The sequence below is a fragment of the Bidens hawaiensis genome, unplaced genomic scaffold, assembly GCF_021521415.1.
Source record: "Bidens hawaiensis isolate Kalapana, Puna unplaced genomic scaffold, B.hawaiensis_p1.1 tig00044765_1, whole genome shotgun sequence".
NCBI classification, from domain to species: Eukaryota; Viridiplantae; Streptophyta; class Magnoliopsida; order Asterales; family Asteraceae; genus Bidens; species Bidens hawaiensis.
In genome coordinates, this window is record NW_027497955.1 from 85,935 (window position 1) to 109,539 (window position 23,605).

General features: G+C 34.6%; 1 protein-coding gene across 1 annotated transcript; it reads left to right on the forward strand.

The window, feature by feature from the left end:
- Nucleotides 1-4,190: 4,190 nt before the first annotated feature.
- LOC143595165 (uncharacterized) lies at nt 4,191-7,867 on the forward strand (the record flags this gene model as incomplete). The annotated part of the gene is made up of 6 exons (XM_077074270.1): nt 4,191-4,390; nt 4,503-4,764; nt 5,586-6,016; nt 6,122-6,312; nt 6,517-6,777; nt 6,881-7,867. Coding segments are annotated over exons 1-6 (2,332 nt in total), but the record flags the coding sequence as incomplete, so codon positions are not given.
- Nucleotides 7,868-23,605: the final 15,738 nt, after the last annotated feature.

Below are 23,605 nucleotides of genomic sequence, written 5' to 3' on the forward strand. Positions count from 1 at the left end.
CGCAAAGTTTTAATTAACTCTGATATTTAGAACTGTGTTTATGAGTAAATCCAACGTCCAAATGTGAGGCACCGGTAATGGGGCCTTACATCCTGGTAGAATCCTAAAGCAAGTGTTTTTTGTAGGTTGAAGCCTTTATGTTTTGGAAGTTTTTCAGTTTGGTTATCCATGTTAATGTTAATATAATGACTAAGAACTAACATGTTTACTTTTGGGTGTACGTTTAATATTTGGAATTTAAGGTTTGATGTTGAATTTACAAATTTAATTATGTGTGTTTATTGAAACTTTATCTTATTTTGTATTTACCTTTTGTTTTAACTCAAATGGTGGTTAAGTGTAACTATAACATCAAATGGTTTAATCAAAATTTTTCAATACTTATTTTCATGACTCATTATATTTTGTACCATTCATGTATTTAATTATTTGTGTTCCTATTATTCAACTTGAAATGTTAGTAACATTAAGTTGACTATATGACATGTTATTTCCAACTATGAAAAGTTTTTATCAACCTTCACACAAGTTCTTATGGTTAGAAATTAAATATTATAACAATTGTGTAATGTATATTTATATTTTAGCATACAATTACACTAATTATCTCCTACACGTGTGTTTTTTAAAACATTTATGTTTATATATTTCTTACTACCGAATAATTTGATAACCTGTTAGCATTAATTTTTAAAAATTTATGATACACCACACATTTTTAGTCTATAATACAAAATTTTAAAAAATAATATAAAATAAAAACTTCAATATAAATTCCCTTTAATTCAGAATTTAGTATTATCCAGTTGTTCAAACAAACAAGTAATCCTATAAATTAGCCCAAATAATATGCACATGTGATTATATTCTGGACTTGTAGTGTGGCTTAATTAGTGATATTTTCCTTTTATACCTAAAATCCCATTAAAGCAATAATATGTTGAAGTCTATAAATTATTATTCTACTGTGACAGGATTCCAAATGTAGTCTTGATTTGTTAGAAGGTACATCATTGTTATTTATACAGGCTCTGAATTTGGTGACGTTTTGGTATTTATACCAATGGAACAAAAACGAAGGAACTTTATATCCGTCCATCAAAAACCACGTATGGATTTATGGGTTTTTGACTCATTTGTTGTCGACCCGACTTTAAAGTATCTGGTTAGTATCCTTTTATTAATTAATAATTGTTATATTTATATTATGTTATTAAGTTATTATTTAATTTGTTTTGTTAATTTTCATTATTTTACCATAAAAATTTTGTAGGCTTTGAGGGATGATCAACTAAAGACATATCGTACCTTAAATCACGATTACCAATGGGTTATAAGTACTGTTGATGGAATGTCATGGGATGTAATTTTAACAGTTATACCCAATACTAACAAACATGGATTTACAAGTGGATGGCCTAAGCTTGCTCGTCATCTTAAGTTAAGAACCGATGATTACATAGTGCTGGATACCAAACATTACAATGAATTAGTCATGCATGTGTTTAGCAAGGACCGTATTGAGCGCATCGGTTTTGGTGTGCATCCTTTGTATGGTAAAGCATCCTTAAATCCAAAGTCACAAGGTCAACAAGAATTGCCATCAAACAACGTCAGATAAATTGTCAATCATGACCACGTATAATCGAATGGTTAGTGTTTTAGTATTTATAATTTTGTTTATAAACATATGCTACATAACAATACGTTAAATACCTAATATAATACCTTTTTATTACATACATGACAGCGTATATCCTCTTGAAGATTATCATACCTAAGGCAAGCATTCCTTTATATGATGATGGCGATGGTGAATAATAATGTTCCATACTAATTTATGTTTACCTATAAATGTTTTATTCATTCGTATATTGTATATAGATTTTGTTAACCTATAAATGTTATATTAATTCTTGTTTTAAATACATGCAGTGTCATCGTTAAGAGAACCATTGAGTATCATATCAAACGGTAATGTATTTATCTTTTTGGCGTTAATATAGTTTCATATATCCATATTAATTTGAAACATATTATTAGATTGATAAAATAATTTTGATTATGTTAAATACAAACTGACCATACATAATGAATAACATTAGATATATTTACTATAAGGCATTTAAGAGTCACACCAAAAGAATTTTGTTTACTCCATTGTTTTGGAATACCTCTCACTTTATATATAATATTTTTTTATAACCTTTTTGAAATAAATGTTTAGGTATAATTACATATGAGTTTTATAAAAATCAAGCAATCTATGTTTTAAACTGAAATTTGTGTTTTATAAATGAGTTGTTTTAGAAATTCTGTTTTAACAATCAATTTCATATAAATTTAGACAATTTGATTATTGATGTTTATATATAAGCAAATGGTTTTTTGTTAATTTTAACATATTACATAATCATTGTTGTAAATATGTTAACAGATATACGTTACTTTCTTATACATAATAATTCAGTTGTTTAAGCCTGTATAATTTATTTTATTCTAGGGTTACATTTCTGTATTAACAAATAAATATTTATAGTTTGCTGTCCAATCACATCAACTAATGTTACTCAATCACACTTTGGAAAAGAGAATCACAATCCAACCAATCAAGAAGGTTCCATATGTACCAACTCAAATAGCACATGTTACTTATTTCTAATCATTTACCCATTTGGATATAGTACTTCTATACATACTTGATTTGATATGTTATACAAAAATATGTATATAATATTTGTTATGTTTTATAAAAATAATAGTTGTCACTATACATACCAAAGAAGCAATTGCTGCTGACAATCGAAGACATAGAAAGATGGTTATCGACCAAAGGAGAAATAAAAGAAATAACCCAAATAGAGGTTCTACATCAAACGGTAAGTATCTTTTATGTTTATACTAATAGAATATATTACTTTGAAATTTAGATTGTTAAAAACAATTTCCTTAAGTAGTAATTAATGATTAATAATATTCAACACTAGAATAAAATAAATAATGTCGAAAACGATGTATATTTTTACAATATAGATTAATATAATTTTGTTTTAACTTATATATACACAAATACTTTTTCTAATTAGTTTTTTTTGCAGCTACCGATGTTAGGAGATCAAATAAGACGATAACATTAACTAATGTAACTACTTCACAAATTGGGCCAGACTATCAAGAATCGACATCGTTATCCACATTTAACGCCACCGGTCAAAGTAGTTTAGGTCAGTAAATTTTACTTATTTAATGTAAATCCTCAGTTTAGTAATTTTATCTTTTCGTAATCAAATGATTACATTTATAGTTAAGTTGTAATTATTTACTAATTTTGTAGTTTCTTCTACCCGCACATTACATGGTCCGTTATCGGATAACAAAATGCTTGAGATGATGTTTTTACACGAAAGACAAAAGACTGCTAATACTCAAAATACGAATCAACGACAATGAATAATATATTCAGGTAATACAATTAAATACCAGCTCCAATGGTATTGTAGTAAAAAAATTGGTTTATAATAGTCATCAAGGATTTTATTTGTTTTTATAAAATTAAATTACTTTTTGTTTATAGGTGTCAATGTCTCATCCACTTATCAGTTGACGCCATTGTCTAATATTACGAGGCAAAATTTTAGCTCTTCTTCAAATATATCAACCCCTGGATGTTCGGCCACTTTTAATACATTCAGTGTTGGATCGTCATCAACGCAGCGTACATATCACAGAAATGTTCATATAAATGAACCCATACGTATGCCAAACTTTGATGAATTTGAAGCGAATGACGCACCAGCCGATCATGACAATGTTTACCAAGGGATATCTATAGGTATGCATAAAATTAATAATCTATATGATTGTTGGTGTTTTTTTAAGTACATGTTTTTTAGTCAATTTTCCCATAACTTTTATTTCGTTGTTTTATAAAATTATTCCTTTTTTTACAGCGTATTTAGATCATAGTGATCAAAAATTCTTGTGTGGAATGTGCAATGCATTATTATGGGAAGCCGAGAGAAAAAGAGGAAAAACAAACAATGGGATTACAACTTACTCACTTTGTTGTAGTTATGGTGACGTGCAACTTCCTAAGATGAAGTCGGCACCATTGAGTTAGGTAAATCTATTCCTTGGTCATGATAGTACGAGCAAGTTTTTTTTTGATAAACATCAGGCGATATAATTCCATGTTTTCGTTTACGTCTCTTGGTGGGAAGGTAAATAATTCAGTTAATAAAGGAAATGCGCCATACAGTTTCAGACTTGGTGGTGAGAATTATCATTCCTTGGGAAGTCTTCTTCCTATGTCTAGTCAAAACCCACGTTTCTCTCAACTATACATTTACGATACGAAGAACGAAATATCAAATAGACGATCCATTTTTCGGTAAGTATTCTCATATTTTAAATATTGAAATCTAAATTTTTTATACCTTACTAAATCAACTTAAGTTTCTCTCCATATCTATATGTTAACTCATGTTTATTTTGTTATTTAGGGATAAGGAATCAAATTCTAAAGTATTGGATAACCAGATAATTAATTATCTTAAAGACATGTTGGATTCTAAAAATCCATTGGTTAAAAGTTATCGGATGGCAAGGGATTGTTTTCAACAAAATCCAAATATGGATTTAAAGTTGAAAATAATTGGAACACGAGAGACAGATGCAAGGACTTACAACTTGCCAACAACATCTGAAGTAGCAGCGTTAATCGTTGGAGATATTGGTGAAGCAATTGATAAACGAGATATAATTGTTACAACTTAAAGTGGAGCTTTACAACGTATCAATGAATTGCACCCTTGTTATGTTCCTCTTAAGTACCCTATATTTTTTCCATATGGTGAAGATGGGTATAGAATTGACATAGCGCATCGTGAACTTCGAGGGTCGACAAAGCGCAAACGCAAGAAGTGCACAATGCGTGAATTCTTTTCATACCGGTTTCAAGATAGGCCACATGGTTTTTCGTTGATTTTAAACGGCGGAAGACTAACTAAGCAACTGTTTGTTGATGCCTATACAATGATAGAGACTCAAAGGTTGCATTATGTCCGCACACAACAAAAAAATCTTAGGTCTGAAACTTATGAGAACCTAAGAAACATACATTCGGCTGGGACCTCTGATGTTTCTACCGCCGGATAACGTATCGATTTACCATCATCATTTACCGGAGGTGCTCGATATATGATGCAGAATTATCTGGATGCAATGACTATATGTAGATGATTTGGTTATCCAGATTTCTTTCTCACCATAACATGCAACCCAAACTGGCCAGAAATCAAGTGATTTTTACTAAACAAAAATCGAAAATCCGAAGACAGGCCAGATATATTGTGTAGGTTATTCAAGATGAAGCTTGATTCGTTAATGAAAGACCTGAAGGATAGGGCACTGTTTGGAAAGCTGCAAGCCGGCAATGGTTTCTTTTTATTTGTTGATCATAATTATTTTATGAAAATTATGTTAATATGACTTATATTGTTAACATATATAATATTGGTATTCAATAACTTTTCTAATCTACAAGTATTTGTTATTTTGCAGTTGTTTATACAATTGAATTTCAGAAACGCGGATTGCCACATGCACATATTTGCCTTTTTTTGTATTCCGAGCACAAAATTCATAATCCTAAGAATATAGACAAATTTATTTCAGCCGAAATTCCAGATCCAAATGAAGATCCAGAGTTGTATTCTCTTGTAAGAGACCACATGATGCATGGTCCTTGTGGTGTGGCTAATCCAAAATGCTCGTGCATGGTCGATAACTCGTGTTCTAAAAAATTCCCAAAGAAATTTCAGAACGAGACGTCAGTTGATTCGAATGGGTTTCCTGTTTACCGAAGAAGAGATTTGGGTAATGTTGTTGTCAAGTCTGGGGTGAATTTAGACAACAGACATGTTGTTCCATATAATAGCAGATTGTTAAAAAAATATCAGGCCCATGCCAATGTTGAATGGTGTAATCAAGAGGGTTCGATTAAGTATTTGTTTAAGTACATTAATAAAGGCTCGGATCATGCTACTATATCACTTGTATAAGACAAGACTGACAATCAAGGAGAAGTGGTCGACGAAGTTAAGGCGTTTTATGATTGCAGATATCTCTCTGCATGTGAGGCTGCATGGAGAATTTTTGATTTTGACATCCATTACACAGTACCTTCTGTGACTCGGCTTCCGTTTCATTTACCTGGAAAACAAACTGTTGTTTTCGCAGATGACGACGACGTGGAAGACATTTTAAACAAACCGAGTGTTGGTTCTTCAAAATTCATTGCTTGGATGGAGTGTAATCAGCAATATGGTCTTGCTTGAACGCTTACCTACGCTGAGTTTCCAACAAAATTTGTTTGGAAACTCGATGAAAGGGTTTGGGACCTACGTAAACGAGGTTTCTCAATTGGTCGTGTTCATCATGTCCCTCCGGCTTTCAATGAAGCATACTATCTAAGAATTTTGTTGAACAAGGTTAAAGGCCCTATATGTTTTGAAGATATTCGTACTGTTGATGGTGAAGTGTGTGCTACTTACCGGGATGCATGTTATAAAAGAGGGTTTCTAGACGATGACAACGAGTATATAGAAGCTATTGAAGAAGCAAGTCATACTGCAAGTGGTTATTATTTACGTAGTTTATTTGCTACAATGTTAATCACATACAGTTTATCTAGACCGGACGATGTATGGGAAAAGTGTTGGCATTATTTAATTGATGAAATTCTTTACAAACAACAAAATGACCAGAAAAATCCAGGTACAAATTATTTTTAATTTGTTATTTTTTGAACTTCTTTCACACATTCATAAAAATGTTAAGTTAAATAGTCAGTTTAAATATTTTATATTTATCGTTACAGATTTGGTGCTTTCAGAGACACAACTAAAAAACCTCGCGTTACTTAAAATTGAGAACTTCCTTCTCAGAAATAATTGTACTCTCAGTTGTTTTCCTACAATGCCTTTCCATGATGATGATAGTATTTTGGCATCAACAAATCGTTTTATGAATGAGGAGCTAGCGTATGACACAGAAGTCATGACTGGTGAGTTTGAACTTATTTTTATTTCATTAACGGATGAGCAGCGAGATGTATATAATCAAATAATGGAAGCAGTTGATCAAAAGAGGGTTGGTATTTTTTTTGTGTACGGTTATGGAGGGACGGGAAAAACCTTTTTATGGAAGACATTATCGGCTTCCATAAGATCAAAACGTAAAATTGTTTTAAACGTTGCCTCCAACGGTATAGCATCTTTGTTACTTAAGGGAGGTAGAACCGCTCACTCTAGATTTTTAATTCCTATAAATCTAACTGAGAATTCTACATGTTCAATAAAACGAAATCCAGATATTTGCAACTTAATCAGCAAAACTGATCTCATTATCTGGGACGAGGCTCCTATGATACATAAACATGCTTTTGAAGCCTTGGATAGGACTTTAAAAGATGTTATAAAAGATGGTAACCGTAGAAACTGTGAACATCCATTTGGTGGTAAAGTGATTGTTTTTGGTGGTGATTTCAGACAAATCCTACCCGTGGTACAAAATGGGTCACGTAGTGACATTGTTAATGCTTCACTCAGTTCATCCCATATTTGGACCAAATGCAAGGTTCTTAGGTTAACCAAAAATATGAGGTTAACTATCGGATGTCAATCATCAAATTTGGAAGACACCATTAGATTTGCTGAATGGTTGTTGGAGCTCGGTGAAGGAAAACTTGGTGGTGACAATGATGGTAACGCCATTATAGAGATACCGGATGATCTTTTGATTCGTGATTCTAACGATCCTCTTTCTGATTTGATTGATTTTGTTTATCCAGCATTATTAGAAAAATGTAATGATATTTCATATTTCCAAGAAAGGGCCATACTTGCACATTTAAATGAGGTTGTCGAAGAAATTAATAACAAATTTTTGTCTATTTTTCCTGGCAAAGAAGTGGAATATCTTAGTTCTGATAGTTTCGATGCAACATTACACTCACCGGATTTTCTAAATGGTTTAAAGATTTCTGGTATGCCTAATCATCGATTGGTTCTAAAAGTTGGTGTGCCGATAACGCTACTAAGGAATAATGATCAGAAGAACAGTTTATGCAATGGGACCAGATTACAAGTTATTAGTTTGGTGAGGCGTTTTATCGAAATCAAGGTAATTTCAGGTACCAATATTGGGTTTTGCACTTATATAACTCGTAGTGGTCTAGCTCCTACAGATAAGAAACTGCCATTCAAATTAAAATGACGGCAGTTTCCTGTTTCAGTTTGTTTTGCAATGGCCATTAACAAAAGTCAAGGCCAATCACTCGCAAGAGTTGGCATATACCTACGAGCACCGGTGTTTACGCATGGTCAAATATATGTTGCTTTATCACGAGTGAAGAGTAGAGACGGTGTGAAAATGCTTATATTAGACAAAGAAGGAAAAGTGACAAATAAAACTACAAATGTTGTTTATAAGGAACTCTTTAGTAATATATGAAATTGTTATTTATAATCTATAGAATGATTGTAAAATGCAGTTTATTTTGCTTTTGAAGTTATGTTTAGTAAAGTTTTTATTTTGTTACCCACGTTATTAACCATTGTGTATTATATTTATCGTCTCGACATGTATGTATGAACTTATGTTTTCCAGTTTAATATTACCGGTTCATGTTAAAAAGTTTATATTTTTCCACCCGTGGCGCCCATGGGTCAATAACCTAGTTTAATAAATAAACGGACATACTTTATGAAACCTTCTGTATGCTCCTAAGCTCGGTAATTTGTTTGAGTTATTAATGTTTAGTTTAGATTTTAAAATTTAAAAACCGGGCGTGCTAAACGGTGTTTGAGGCCAATTATTAAAAATGGTTGTTCGACATTTGTGTTTATTGATTAACTAGAAGTATACTAGGCGCGATGCGCTGGGGCAGTTGGTTGGTAAAACTTGAATGTTAGGATGGCGATTTAACATGAATTCGATCAGTATCGGTTACATTTATTACGGTATAAACAACGTTGATAAAATCCAATCGTTAAAACAGAAACCCAAAAACTTTCGTCAAATTAATATATAAATAACAAAGTATTTAAAGACTTCATTCGGTAAAACAAAAAAAATTCATCAAATTAATATATATATATATATATATATATATATATATATATATAACAAAGTATTTAAAACGACGTTTATACATTTGGTAAAACACAAGCATCGCGGTCCCCGGAGTTGCGGGGGTGAGTCGGTAAAACTCATGCGTTGGAAAACCCGAGTGTTAGGATGGCGAGTCGACTCGAATTCAGTTACTTTCAATTACGGTATAACCAACGTTGGTAAAACCCAATCGTTAAAATCCAAAAAATATAAATCTGTCAAATTAACATATAAAAAATCTAAATATTTTAAACAACGTTATTCGGTCGGTATAACCCGAGATTTGTAGTCCTCGGTGTTGTGCTGGTGAGTCGTTAAAACTCGGACATTGTTTGTGTCAAGCGTTGCAGCGGTAAGTAGACGCGAATTCGGCTAGTTTTGGATACATTCGCTTTAAAGAAAAAATCAATAAAACCCCGGCGATGGTAAAAGGTGAGTGTTGTGAGTGTTGAACGTTGCGGCGGTGAATTGATATAACATGAGCGTTGGAAAAAACCCGAGAGTTGTCGGTCCTGGATATTATGACGGTAAGTCGACGTATATTTGACCGATTTCGGTTATGTTCATTACGATATCAAAACTAAAACAATAAAAAAAACATAAAAGTTAATTTGACCAACGGTTTTGTGCCACTTGACCCTATAGATGGCCAAGCGGCACCAAACTTTACCATTTTTAAATAGTAATAATGAGTTATAATAGGTTTATATATTTATACAAGCTTTTGTCACCCGTAGTACGGGGATTGTTTTACTTTATTCGTTTCTAATATATATATATATATATATATATATTCATTTTGGATTTTAATTTTATTTATTGTAATTAAGTTAATAATATACTTAGATTTTGATAATGAAGAGTTTCACAAATAAATAAAATGTTATAAGCTGGTTTAAAAGTTATATGGGTTTGGTAAGACCAATGACCCACTTATTTTTTTTACTATAAAATTGTTTTTTAATTATAAATATTGTATTTTTTAGAAAGAAAATCGGATATTAAATTTTAGTATATCCCTATTTTATAGGATTTTCATATCAAATATTTCGTGAGATTAATTTTAAATTTAATGAGATGTTATAACCTGTTTAATGTGTCACACCCCAACCGAAGGCGGAAATGTCGGGGCGTGAGCTGATTGCTCAAAGCTCTCAAGGTACCATCATGCAATATTTAAAATTGACAATATCTATTTAATTCGATTAAATGATTCAAATAATTCAAGTACAAAGTACAAAATCCATATTCATACAACAATACAACTTATATCACAAATGATCTTGATTAAAATTTTTCTAACATAAATTAATCACTAAGTCTTCACCAAATCTTGCAACTAGTTCAAACAATAACCTGCATATATGTATAAAATAGAAAGGTTTGTCAACAACACATGTTGAGTGAGTAACACACCAGTTTAAGACACAACCGTAATAATATATAATAAATATAGAAAGATGCAAACTGTGTCAAGTGAGATAAGAAATTTAACCAATTAGCGATAATGTTGTCGGTAAGCTCGATGTCAGATGACACTGAACGATGGCTAACACGATGGGCGTACGATCATACTAGTCTGCGATTATGTGGACCTTTCCGACATGTATTCAAGTAAAGCATATAACACGTTTGGCATAAATTGTTTAACACACAAGACTAACAATTGACGGTTTTAAATACTAGATAATAGTTAAATGCTGTAAACACGCATATGTACCCAAAAGATTTAAAACAAGTAAAAAGGGGAGTGATTACTCACCTCGATGATTAAGCGAGTAAACCGAGAGAATGATCAAACGAGTAAAGTTCACGCGATGAGTGATATGACCCAAACAGACCTGCGACCTATACATAATAAAATAGAGTCAAAACCGAGAACATAGTCGTTGGAATTAATCCAAATGGATGTACAGAACTCCGGTTATGAGATTTTCAGCAAATAAGCGAGCTGGTACTAACCAGAATCCGAACAACGAGTTGGCAGCCGGGTTTTGGTCAGTACACTCAAAATTTCAAAACAAACAAAAAATGTCTTCTGGCCCGAAATCTATTTTTAACCAGAAGATAAAGAAATCAAATCGTCAATCTTGTTGACTCTTTTGCCCTTAAACGGGTCGGAGTCCAATTAACACGGTAAATCCCCTCAATCTTAGAAATTTATTGAGGTCTTTTGTAAAGGAGATAAAAACCTACAATATTGAAGAATAAAACTTATCCAAACAAGGATTGGAACTAGGAGAAATTGTGGTCAACGAGGTCTTGAATCTTGAAAGTCAACGACAACTTGAAGAACTTGGTTAATCTTGAACAAACCGACAATGGAGAAGGGAAATTCTTGGGATATGGGGAGGATGGATGGACTTCAGTAGTCTCCCCTACTTTAGGTAATTTCAAATACGAAAACCCGAGTCGGGTAAACGAATAGGAATTCAAATACGAAAACCCGAGTTGTTGTAGTCTCCTTACTTTAGGTAATTTCATCCCGAAATTAAAGGATGTATAACAAAATCATTAACTTTTAAGGAAAAGAAATTTTTAAATATAATTTATTTTTTTTATCATAGCATAGAACTTTCAATAGTAAAAACAACGCTCCAAATGAAAATCCGATAAGAGCACTTATATATAGGATGTACCAGCGGCGTATCCATCATGTCCTTATCATCTTTACATTTGTACCGTTATCCCAACTACTTTTGATTCTTTATTATGACACACAATCATACGCATTATGATTTCCATGCGAAGACTTTGATAATTATATTCCGTACCATAATTATTTAGATCGTCGGATGGTCAATATGATTCGTCCCATCGTGTGGATTTACAAAACGTTTGAAATATAATTTCAATAGATATCTCATAGGGAAAAGAGTTATAAATGAGATATCTTTTAAATAAATAAAAGTTTATAGTTTGTTTATTGAAAATAAGGAATTTTATAAAACAACCCTTCGAAAATATTTAAACCCTATTCGAGGGACATAATATTAGAAAATCTTAATTTAGTACTTCAATAATTCATAAAAACGTTAATCCAAACTTTATTAAAGTGTCGATACAAAACAGAAATCAGATTAAATAAAAAAGAGTACAACGAACGGTAAAGTCTTCTAGTAGCTTGAATCTTCAGTTGCGCATGACTTGGAACCTTGGAACTTGAGCATCTTGAATGATTTGATCCATGCGAACTTGAGCAGTCGTGGTAGGTTGATTCGACATTGCTTGAATAACTTGAGCGTGAATGGTTTGCAAGAGAGTTGTTTGATTATAGTAGGTTTGGGTTAGGTAAGGTTGGCCTTGATTGATGGGAGTAGCTTGGAAGACGTGGGATTGATAGGTTATGACTTGATGGGTAGTGTAGTAGGATGTAACTATAGTTTGAACTTGATTAGTTTGGATAATCTGTGGGCACATATCGTGAAGTGGATTAGGGTCACCTAAATGGTAGCAAGCATGGGTAGTAGAGGCATCAGGTTGAGCATAAGGGGTAGGCTGTTGCGGGACGGCTTGTGCATTAGGCGGGGCCTATCAAATATTAGTAAAATGCCATAACGGTTACATTGGGTGCAACGACGGCATAGAGATTTAACTGGGTGATGATGGTTACAAATGAAGCATAATGGGAAAGGACCAAAGTAAGGTTTCTTGTTCGGAAGAGCTGAAGAGGCTTGCGGTTGGGTAGGATTGGTTGCGGCAAGATTCTTGCGTATCTTGTTGTGAGGGTGAGTGGAGGTAGATGATTCGTAGTCACCAGCAGAGGAATTAGTGGAAAGTCTTGTGTAACATCGTGAAAATTTCGGGTTCAAAAGATCAAGTTTCCAAAAGTCAAAGGACCAAAAATGACAAATTCCAAACCTTAGGGTTGAAAATGAAAATTCTGGTTTCCTGACCCATCGCGATACGGGATGGATCAGAAGGGAAACCCATCGCATATCGTGATGGGTTGTCGGACAGCAAGGCTCGTGGCGTGCCACGTGGCAGACCTATATGGTGATTGGCCGTGGCTACGTCGCGATACGCGACGGGCTAGCTTAAGGCCATCGCATATCACGATGCGTTCTCTGGTTTTTCCTATAAATAGCAACTTCGGGTTCATTCATTCCTCACACCAAAATCAGCTCTCTTCTCTCTCTCTAACATCACTCTAAGCCCTAAGACACATACCCTCGATTACCTCGAAGTTCGTGACCTCGATTCCTCGTAAACCGTGCTAATATAACGATGTTTCCTCGATAATCGTGCCATATTCCATCAACGATCCAACAAAGAAGGTGTTGCCATCCCGACGACCGCCTCGTAAAGCGTGCCAACGAGTGGAGAAGTATTGGTATGCATCGTTGTGAGTGCCAAGAAAGGGGTGTCGAAGGAAAAGTGTTTGATCAAGAAGAAAAAGAAGGTGAAACGGCGTTAGAGTACTGCTCGAGTGTGTAAGGTTCATTAACCAACGAAGGTAGGCGTAATGCCCAAATAAAATAATACAATATTATAAAGGCTTAAAACCTTTAGTCAAAGTTATACTCGATACCTCGATAAAATAAAAGAAACATATAAAAAGAAAAGAAAAGAAAAAGAAAGATATATATATATATCTATATAAATATATATATATGTGTGATTATATATATGATTCTTTGTTATTGAATATTATTTAAGTAATAATAACTATTCTTAATTAATTATGGAAAGAAAAGAAGTATACGTTTCTTAGAGAAGAAGAAACGTAAGGTTTAAAAGAAATAAACTAAAGGTTTATACTATAAAAGAATATAAGTTAAAAGAAAGAGTTTTAATTTTAAATGAAAAGAATATTTTTTAACTAAAGGTTTTAAAGTAAAGAAATGAGATTTGAACTAAAGGTTCATCGAGGTAAATATTATAAAAGACTAAAGATCTTAAGCCGGATTGTATATCCGACTAACAAAAGGTTATACTCGTACTATAGGTGCGAGATAGCAACGGGAAAGACCATCGAACGGTGTTTGAAGCCGATCCAAATCAAAAAGATGAATACGCCCCAACTTTACAAACTTGTTTTCAAACAAGTCAAATGTGTTAAATGAAAAGGTTTACATGAGACTACGTGTCTCTAAAACATTTATAAACAAGAGTATAAACCTAGCGCTCGGGCTGTCGTATACGTTTGCCTGGATCCTTACTGTGACATTCGTCAATTTCGGGTCACTTTTGTTATGTAAACCCGACCCGTTTGTAACCCGAACATTTTGAATATATAAAATATTGGATTTTGTCATTTAGAATATATAAAATATTGGATTTTTATATTATGCATTGTTTGACCATTAAAGCATACCCATTTTCATGCAAACCATAAAAGAATCTTTATACCCAACCCTTCACTCCTTCCCTATATATACACACCCATCTTCTTCATTTTACTTTTACTACATCTCCAAATTCTCTCTCAAACTCTATAGATTCAAGGTTGTTATTTTCTTAGTGTTCTTGAAGGTTTGACTTCCAAATGTCAAACCGAGTTTAATATTTCATTCTAATTAGATTATATAATCTTATTAATACTTGAATATGGTGGTACAACATATATATATATAATACACACCCCTTGTTACCTTCGGTAGTTGCTTCTCCGACTAAGGTTGGTTAAGCTTCGGACTTCGCATGGCAAGGCTTCATGTAGGACTTTCATGGTCCTTGATATATATACACATATATAACTTGTTGCACATATTAATCTTGTTAACTTATGCTCTTTTTAGTTTGTCATATTTATGAAGTTCCATGGTGGGGGTCTGTAGAGACTAACCTCGGTTTAACCGTAAATAGTCCAAACCATGAACCGAACCTGCTACTAGTTTTATTAAATAATTGTTTTAAACATGCTTTATGTTAGATTTAAGTTATAAATTCATTTATACAAGTTCTTGGTTATTTGGGCATGTGGAGACCATCGAGGAACGTATTGTGAGATGGAAACCGAACCAATCCGACTTTTACTCGCTTAAGACACACAAGTGTGTTTTTAGCTATCAAGACTTGTATATTTCTTTAAAAATAGTTTACAGAATGATTTTTAATTATTATCTTAAGTACTTGGAAATGTTGAATCCAACTTGATCTCATAACATAGTTTGGACCGACAAAACCGAACACTCGCTTAACGTGCGTTGTTAGTGCTAAAACAATATAACTACATACTTGGTTAAGTCTTATAAAGTTTTATTGAGTTATCTCATAACATTCATTATTTTGGAAAGTTGACTTTGGGTTTGACCAATTATCAAGACCCGAACCAACAACCCGAACTCTTGTTTAAAGACCCGTTTTAGTATCTTTGTCCCAAAGGAACTTGCATTTAGCATTTTTGTCACCTTATTACTTAACATATGTTAAGTAAATATTAAGGTTAGATACTTTAACCCGGTTTCAAGCAAACTTACATTTTTAAAGGGTTATTGATATAAATTCTTAAATAGTTACATTTTAAACCTTGAACTTTAATTGTTTACTTTTTGCAACAATTATTTTATTTAAGGAGCTTCAAGACAACCTTTCTAAATCCAAGACTTTCTTTTATCTAGGCTTCATACGTTAAACTCGTCATTCCGGCAAATCTTCAAATTACCAACTTTTCAAGTTTATTACTTGAACGTGAGTACATTCATCCCCCGTTCTGCATCATTTGTTTTAGGGGTGACATTTCATCTTATTTAAACTAAATGTTTTATACTTGGGTCTTAAACCACAAACGTTATTTGTATACCTTACTTAAATAATTGCTCCATTTGGTGTTCAATGATTATATGCCTATGTGTCTATCGCTTTTGGTTGGTTGATCTATAAAATCCAAGGCTATTTGGCATCCCCTTATAGCAAGGTGTCGTTAACGTGATGCAATTATCGATAACTATGAAATCCTAGACTATTTGGCATCCCCTTATGGTTAGGTGTCGCTAACGTAATTCTATTAGCGATGTTATCCAATTTATTACTTATATGTTCAAACTTATGAATTGCTCACCAACCTTTGTGTTGATAAACTTTATTTTATGAAATGTTACAGGTTTGCATCTAGGTTGATTATGGAGTTGGAGAAGAAAACGTCACAAATACCTCTAGGATATTAGCAAAAATGAACAATATTTGATTTGCTATATTTTGTTATATGTTGTTGTATTTGACTTATGAACCTTGTTATGTGACATTTTCGATGTTGTGAAATGAAATGAGTTTGTTAAATATTGTAGCTTAAATAGTGTCATGCGCTTATGAGCAATCGTTGCACCCCGACATGTTCCGCTGCCTTTGGTCGGGGTGTGACAGATTGGTATCAGAGCCTTGACAGTAGGATAGGTGGTTAGACGTAACGACCTAGTATTGTTATGCTTAGGGTCCTATACGTGTTCTTATACATTTTTACTCTATAATTGATTGTTCAAATCGTATGTTATTTATTTATAAACTTATTTAAAATTCAACAAATTCCTAAATGTTCACATACACACACTTTCATAGTATTTCCAAGGTATTCTTACCTTAAAATGCAAATAGTATATTTTCATTGTGTTTTATGGATTACAAGACTAACTTGGATCCCGTTGTTTCAAATCCCTTAAAGGTTGCGTTTATATCGGGTTTGTAGCCATCATAGAAAACGAGACATTATAAAATGACCATTAGACAAAAAGATTCCAAGGATCAAAGGTGATTTACTTACTTGGGATGGTTGAGTTATAGTGCTCGTATTCTAGGCCATAAATCATGTTATATATGTCAATTCTTTACGTAGTCGAATGCGAGCGTTCCGGTCGCCATCCTAATTTCGGTGTTAAAACAATAGAACTACGGTGGTTCGTGGATTTGTGTTTTGACATGACGTTGTATCTCAATTTATTGTGTTATTAATGTTATTTAAGTCGAAAACATGAAAAAAGTCGCGGTGGTTAGTGCGCATGTTTAGACTCTAACATGGTGTTTTATAAACTTTTTAGTGTTGGAATATCAAGTCATGGTGGTTCATGCACGATTTTCCGACTCTATAAATCTCAAAATCTCAAATTTTCAAGTTTAACCATCTCAAAATCTTTTACGTTTGTTTTCAGTTTTGTTATTTATAAACAAAGTTTTATATTTTATCTAACACTAACATCTTCTTCTTACTAACTCTAGGATTCACAATCACAAAAAAAATGAAATCTTATTTTATTTCACACACCTTTATATTCATATCTTTTTACCCAAAACTTATCTCATTTTCTTTATAATCTTTTAGCATGCCTCCGGTTAGCCGTCATCCACGCAAGAACCCCAACCGACGTATGGCTGCTTTCGTCATCAAGCAAAATGGCCGCGGTGATTCCCGAACTTATAACCCAAATCCAAGCTACCCAACCCGCACCCGTTGTTGCACCCGTTGAACCCAAACCCGCAGCTTACTTGTACAAGCAATTTACTAGTGCCAACCCGTCCGAGTTCCTTGGAACCAGTTGTGCGACTAACTTGTTGCAATGGTTCGAATCGACAGAGAGTATGTTCCGACACAGCATATGCCCCGTCGCGAAAAAGATAAATTTCGCGTCAAGCATGTTTAGAGAAACCACTCTAACATGGTGGGGTAGTGTTATGCACCTCCAAGGTTCGGATACGGCTATGGCTCTTCCATGGGCCGATCTCAAGGCGCTTATGATGAAGAAATTCTGTCCCAAACACGAGCTCCAAAAGCTTGAGGAAGAATTTTGGAACCTAAAACAAGAAAGTGGTGATAACGCCGCTTACTCACTCCGCTTCCATGAGTTGAGCATCCTTATTCCTCATTTGGTTACCCCAACCGAACGTAAAATTGATAAATACATTGGGGGTTTACCGATACAAATCCGTGACTCCGTCATGAGTAGCAAACCCGCGAATTTTTAGGACATCATCACTTTAGCCGGTGCACTATCGGAAAATCATGTGAAGCCGGGTACCCTAACACTCATGAAACCGAGTGAGAAAGCCAAGCCCGAGCCCGCACCGCAAGCCAAGGTTGAACCCGCACAACAAGCCATTAACTACTCAAACTCTTCCCGTCACAACAACAACAAGAAGAAGAAGAAGAAGAAACCCAAATCCAACTACCGAAACTTTGCCGTTACCCAACCTCAACAACAAACTCAAGCTCCACCACCAAACCGAAGACCCTATGCTGGTTCCGCCCCGCTTTGGAACACTTGCCAACTTCACCACCCACCAAATATGCCATGTTTCCATTGTACTATATGCAACCGACTTGGTCATCTCCACACCACTTGACGATCCGCCCAACGAACCCAACCTAACCAACCAAATCCACCAAGAACCTTTCCCCAAAATGCCCAAAACCGATATGCACCCTACCCACCAAACCAACCACAACAACCCCGAGCTTTCTTTAATTGTGGTGATCCTAACCATTTCCGCAACAATTGCCCTCGCCTCACTTTTGCTAACCAAACCATGACCTTACACTACTACCAAACCCAAGCTTACCAAGTTCAAACTTACCAACCACAAATTCCCCAACTCAATGCACCACTCATCCAACCCATCCAAGCAATACAAGCATCACCTCCACCTCCACAACAAGCACCTCAAATCAACCATGGAAATCAAGGGCGAGCTTTTATGATGAACACAAATCAAGCTCAAGTGGCAAACGATGTCGTGAACGGTATGTTTTTGGTGAACTATCATTTGGCTTCTATTTATATGATACGGGTGCCGATAGAAGTTTTATATCTTTGAAATTTGAGTCGAAACTTGTGATGCCTCGACCTCAGCTTTCTCGACCGTTTTCTGTTAAAGTCGCCAATGGCAATTCTATTACCATCAATTCCGTCGTCCACGATTGTTCTCTGATTCTCTCCAAGCATAAAGTCTCCATTGATCTCATCCCGATACAAATGGGAAGTTTCGATGTCATAGTAGGCATGGATTGGTTATCTTTGCACCGTGCCGAAGTCGTTTGTTTAGATAAATTCATTCGCATACCGCTAGTCGACGGTAAAATACTTAATGTCTTTGGCAACACTACCTCTCGAAGGTTAAACCTTATGTCGTGCGCCCAAACGCAAAATTACTTACTCAAAAAGTATGTTCCGTTTCTAGCTCTCGCGGTCACAAAAGACATTAAGGAAAGAAAAATCCTAGATATTTCAATCGTCCGTGATTTCCTCGACGTCTTTCCCGATGATGTCACCGGTCTTCCGCCCGTTCTTTCGATTGAATTCCGTATCGATCTTGTGCCCGGCGTGATGCCCGTGGCCAAGGCTCCTTATCGTCTAGCCCCGCCGGAAATGCATGAATTATCAAACCAACTCGAAGAAATTTCCGATAAAGGCTTCATTCGTCCAAGCTCTTCTCCTTGGGGCGCTCCCGTTCTCTTCGTGAAAAAAAAGGATGTTTTGTTTTGTATGTGCATCGATTATCGAGAGCTTAACAAACTCACCATCAAAAATCGTTATCCCTTGCCACGAATAGACGACCTATACGACCAACTTCAAGGCGCAACTTGTTTCTCCAAAATCGATCTTCGATCGGGTTACCATCAATTGCGTGTTCGTGAAGAAGACATTCCTAAAACCTCTTTTCGTACCCGATATGGGCATTTCGAATTTTTGGTTATGCCCTTCGCGGTATTATGGACCTCATGAACCGCGTTTGCAAACCATTCCTCGATAAATTCGTTATTGTCTTTATTGATGACATCCTCATCTTTTCTAAATCCAAAGCCGAACATGAACATCATTTTCGTTCCATTCTCGAGCTCCTTAGAAACAAACGACTCTACGCCAAATTCTCCAAATGTGAATTTTGGCTCGAGGAAGTTCAATTTTTAGGACACATCGTAAAGGACAAAGGTATTCATGTTGATCCCACTAAAATTGAGGCCATTAAGGATTGGATAACTCCAACGACTCCCACAAAAATTCGATCCTTCCTTGGTTTGGCCGGATATTATCGGCGGTTCATTCGGAATTTTTCCAAGATCTCTTTGCCTCTTACCTCCCTCACTCACAAAGGGAAACCATTCATTTGGGTTTCCAAGCAAGAGGAAGCCTTTTGTACTCTCAAGGACATGCTTTTTAATGCTCCCGTTCTAAACCTTCCCGATGGAAACGACGATTTTGTTGTATTTTGCGATGCATCCCATCAAGGCCTTGGTTGTGTCCTCATGCAACGAAGTCAAGTCATTGCATATGCATCAAGGCAACTAAAGGTCAACGAGAAGAATTATACGACTCACGATCTCGAACTTGGTGCCGTCGTTTTCGCTCTCAAAATCTGGAGACATTACCTTTATGGTACAAAATGTGTGGTTTTTACCGATCATAAAAGCCTTCAACATATTTTTGACCAAAAATATATGAACATTAGACAACGACGATGGGCCGAATTACTTGGTGATTACGATTGCGAAATTTTCTACCATCCCGGTAAAGCGAATGTTGTCGCCGACGCCCTAAGTCGAAAGGTTAATGTTAAATCCGTTCTGCTTCTAAGCGTTGTTGTTCAAACCGATCTTCAAATTTGTATTTTCCAAGCTCAACGTACCTCCGTCGAAGAAGGTAATATGTAAGACGAAATGTCATGTGGAGCCGAGCTTCAACTCAAAACTATAACATTTTGGGTTTTTAGTTTCCTTTCGGTTTGTAATCATTACTCGACCCGGGTTCGGTTCGGGTATTTTATCAATGAAGAGCGTATTTGTTTAATATTTTATTTATTTATTTGTTTTATTGATTATAACTTTGAACATCCTACAAAATCAACCCTAAACTAACAAAATATCCACTTTTGAACCATCAACCATAGAATGAGACCATTTAGCAAATAATATTCTTTCCCTCCTTTCTCTTTACCTCCATCGCCGACCCCCCCCCCCCCCCCCCCCCCCCCCCCCACCCCCCCCCCCCCCCCCCGTCGCTTGGACCTCAATTTTCGGGAATAATAAAAGAAATTGATCATTCTAAAACAATTCTTTACCTTAAACGTGTCATACCGACACTCTATTCATGGTAAACGTTAACGAATTGATAGCTAACATACCAAAACGAACCGCGGCTGACCTCATCTTTAAAACCCTAAATAAACTCGTTTAAAATTCAATTAATTGTGCATACACATTCCTTAAACCAGTGCAAATCATAACCCTAACCTAATTGCAGCATACGAGTTCGTTAATATCATATTTGATAATCAAGGTTGAGCTGTAACCCTAAGGTGTCATTAACCCTTAATCCGCTACTGCCTCAGGTAATTAATTCATGCTTACAATTCGTTTATAACCCAGTAACATTAACCCCAATTCAATTGTAATAAAGATCAATCAATTAAACGAATTCGATTCTTAGGGTTTCTTTGTGGAAGATGATAAACTGGACATACTGTATTTATATTAACAGTATCATCCATGTATCAAATATAGGCGCTGGCCTGATGGCCAACTCACTTTCTCTTAAGCATTGAACCAGCCTAGGGCACGGGTTCGAGTCCCGCAGGCCCGGTTTTTGGGTTTATATTTTTGTAACTTCATTTTAATAAGTTTTTACAATTATTATACCTACATAAGCATTGTTTTAATGAATCGAACTCATAATCAACTCTTTTCCTTTCATATTTATGTAAATATACTTTTTTAAATTTTATAATATGGGCTATATATATATGTATATATATATATATATACCTTATACAAATACTCATAAATAATAAGATGTATATATCCTTTTTACAACTCTCGTTAACGAACTAAATTGTATTAAATATACAAAATATTCCATTTATACTTTTCCGTTAATATATAATATTTATTTTACTCATCAAACTCAAAAGCGAATTTAAATACTAATAACAATAATAATAATAATAATAACCCTTGTAAATAACAAAAATGTAACTATCTATATTTTTCTAATGTTATACACAACCACATCGACCCTCAAAACCCGTCATGGATCTTTATATTTCGTTATGATTATATTTAATTCGTGTTGTCTTTAACAACTAGGAATATTTGTCGGTGAACCTCGAGAAGCTTGATCGTTTTCCATCCTAGCCTTTTGTAACAACCGTACTTCACGTAAGGTCATTTGTATAGTATGTATATTAATCAAACTCAAGAGGAACCGTTAATTTTCCAACCTATGGACTATGTGGCAATCAAGGAAACTTCTAGGGTGTGTTGCGTTATTATTGTTTGTATAACTTTGGGAACAGGTTATTATGTTGAGTTTTTGGGAGGGCCTAAATGAAAACTGAGATTTTCATCCATTTATTTAAACGTGAACTACCTAATCTGTTCCTCACTTTCACGTAAACCATCAGATCCAACCAGAGTTATCGCCATCATCTTCCACATCTAATTCTAGGTAACTCTTTACCATGAGATCTAGTTTACGTTCTAAATTAATAAGTTAGTGGAGTTTTTTTACTAGGTTGGTGTAATTAGGAAAAATAATTACCAAATTAGTGTAGTTATAAAACTATTTACCAAAATTGGTATATTTTGATGAGACCCGCCACCCACCCACTTCATCTTCTTCAACTTATATATAATTTCTCTCTCTCCCTGTTACCCCATCTTCTCTGATGACCACCTGTAGATTTATTGTTTCAGATCCATAGTTATCTCTAAAACACTAAAATTATCACCAAACACTCGTAACATTCTCTCTCAATTTTCTGTAGTTTCTTATCGAGAGAGACAAAAAGGTAAATGAATTAGTGAATTAGGCGTGTGATTTCCATTTTCAACAAGCAACTCACCCATATCTTCAATCCCTCCTAATTAAAAAATAACATTTTTGAAATTTTGAATTATTCATAGCATTCATCATTGAATTGGTTTTAAAGATTACAAAAGGGTTAATCTTTATAAAATCATGAGCGTGAAATAATGATACTTATTTCCCCTTGTTCCTATCATCAAGTCCCACTTATATATTTATTTTTCTATGAATTTCATGACTGAAATTCCAGCCAAACCCTCTCGTCTATATCAATCTTCAAATTGGCCTTCGAACCCTAGATCTCAAATCGGTCTTCAAATCCCTCAGCGATGGTCTTTATTGCCGGAGATGGTTATTGTCGCTAAATATTGTGGTGTAGTGGATAAATGGTGCAGATAGATAAAACATGCATAGGTTGAAGAAGATGAAGTGGGTGGATGGTGGGTCCCATTAAAATATACTTATTTTGGTAAATAGTTTTATAACTACACTAATCTGGTAATTATTTTTTCTAACTACACCAATCTAGTAAAAAACTCTAAGTTAGTGTATTAACTGTTTTCGTCCATCATGCGTGGTGTTGCGGTTGTTGTAGGCCCGGATTCGTCTCCGTTGCTCTCGGTTTCTATTACGCGAGTTCTACGCAAAACCTTTCTGCTTCGATCCTCAAGTAAGTCACACGAAATCACTTTTAGCACGAA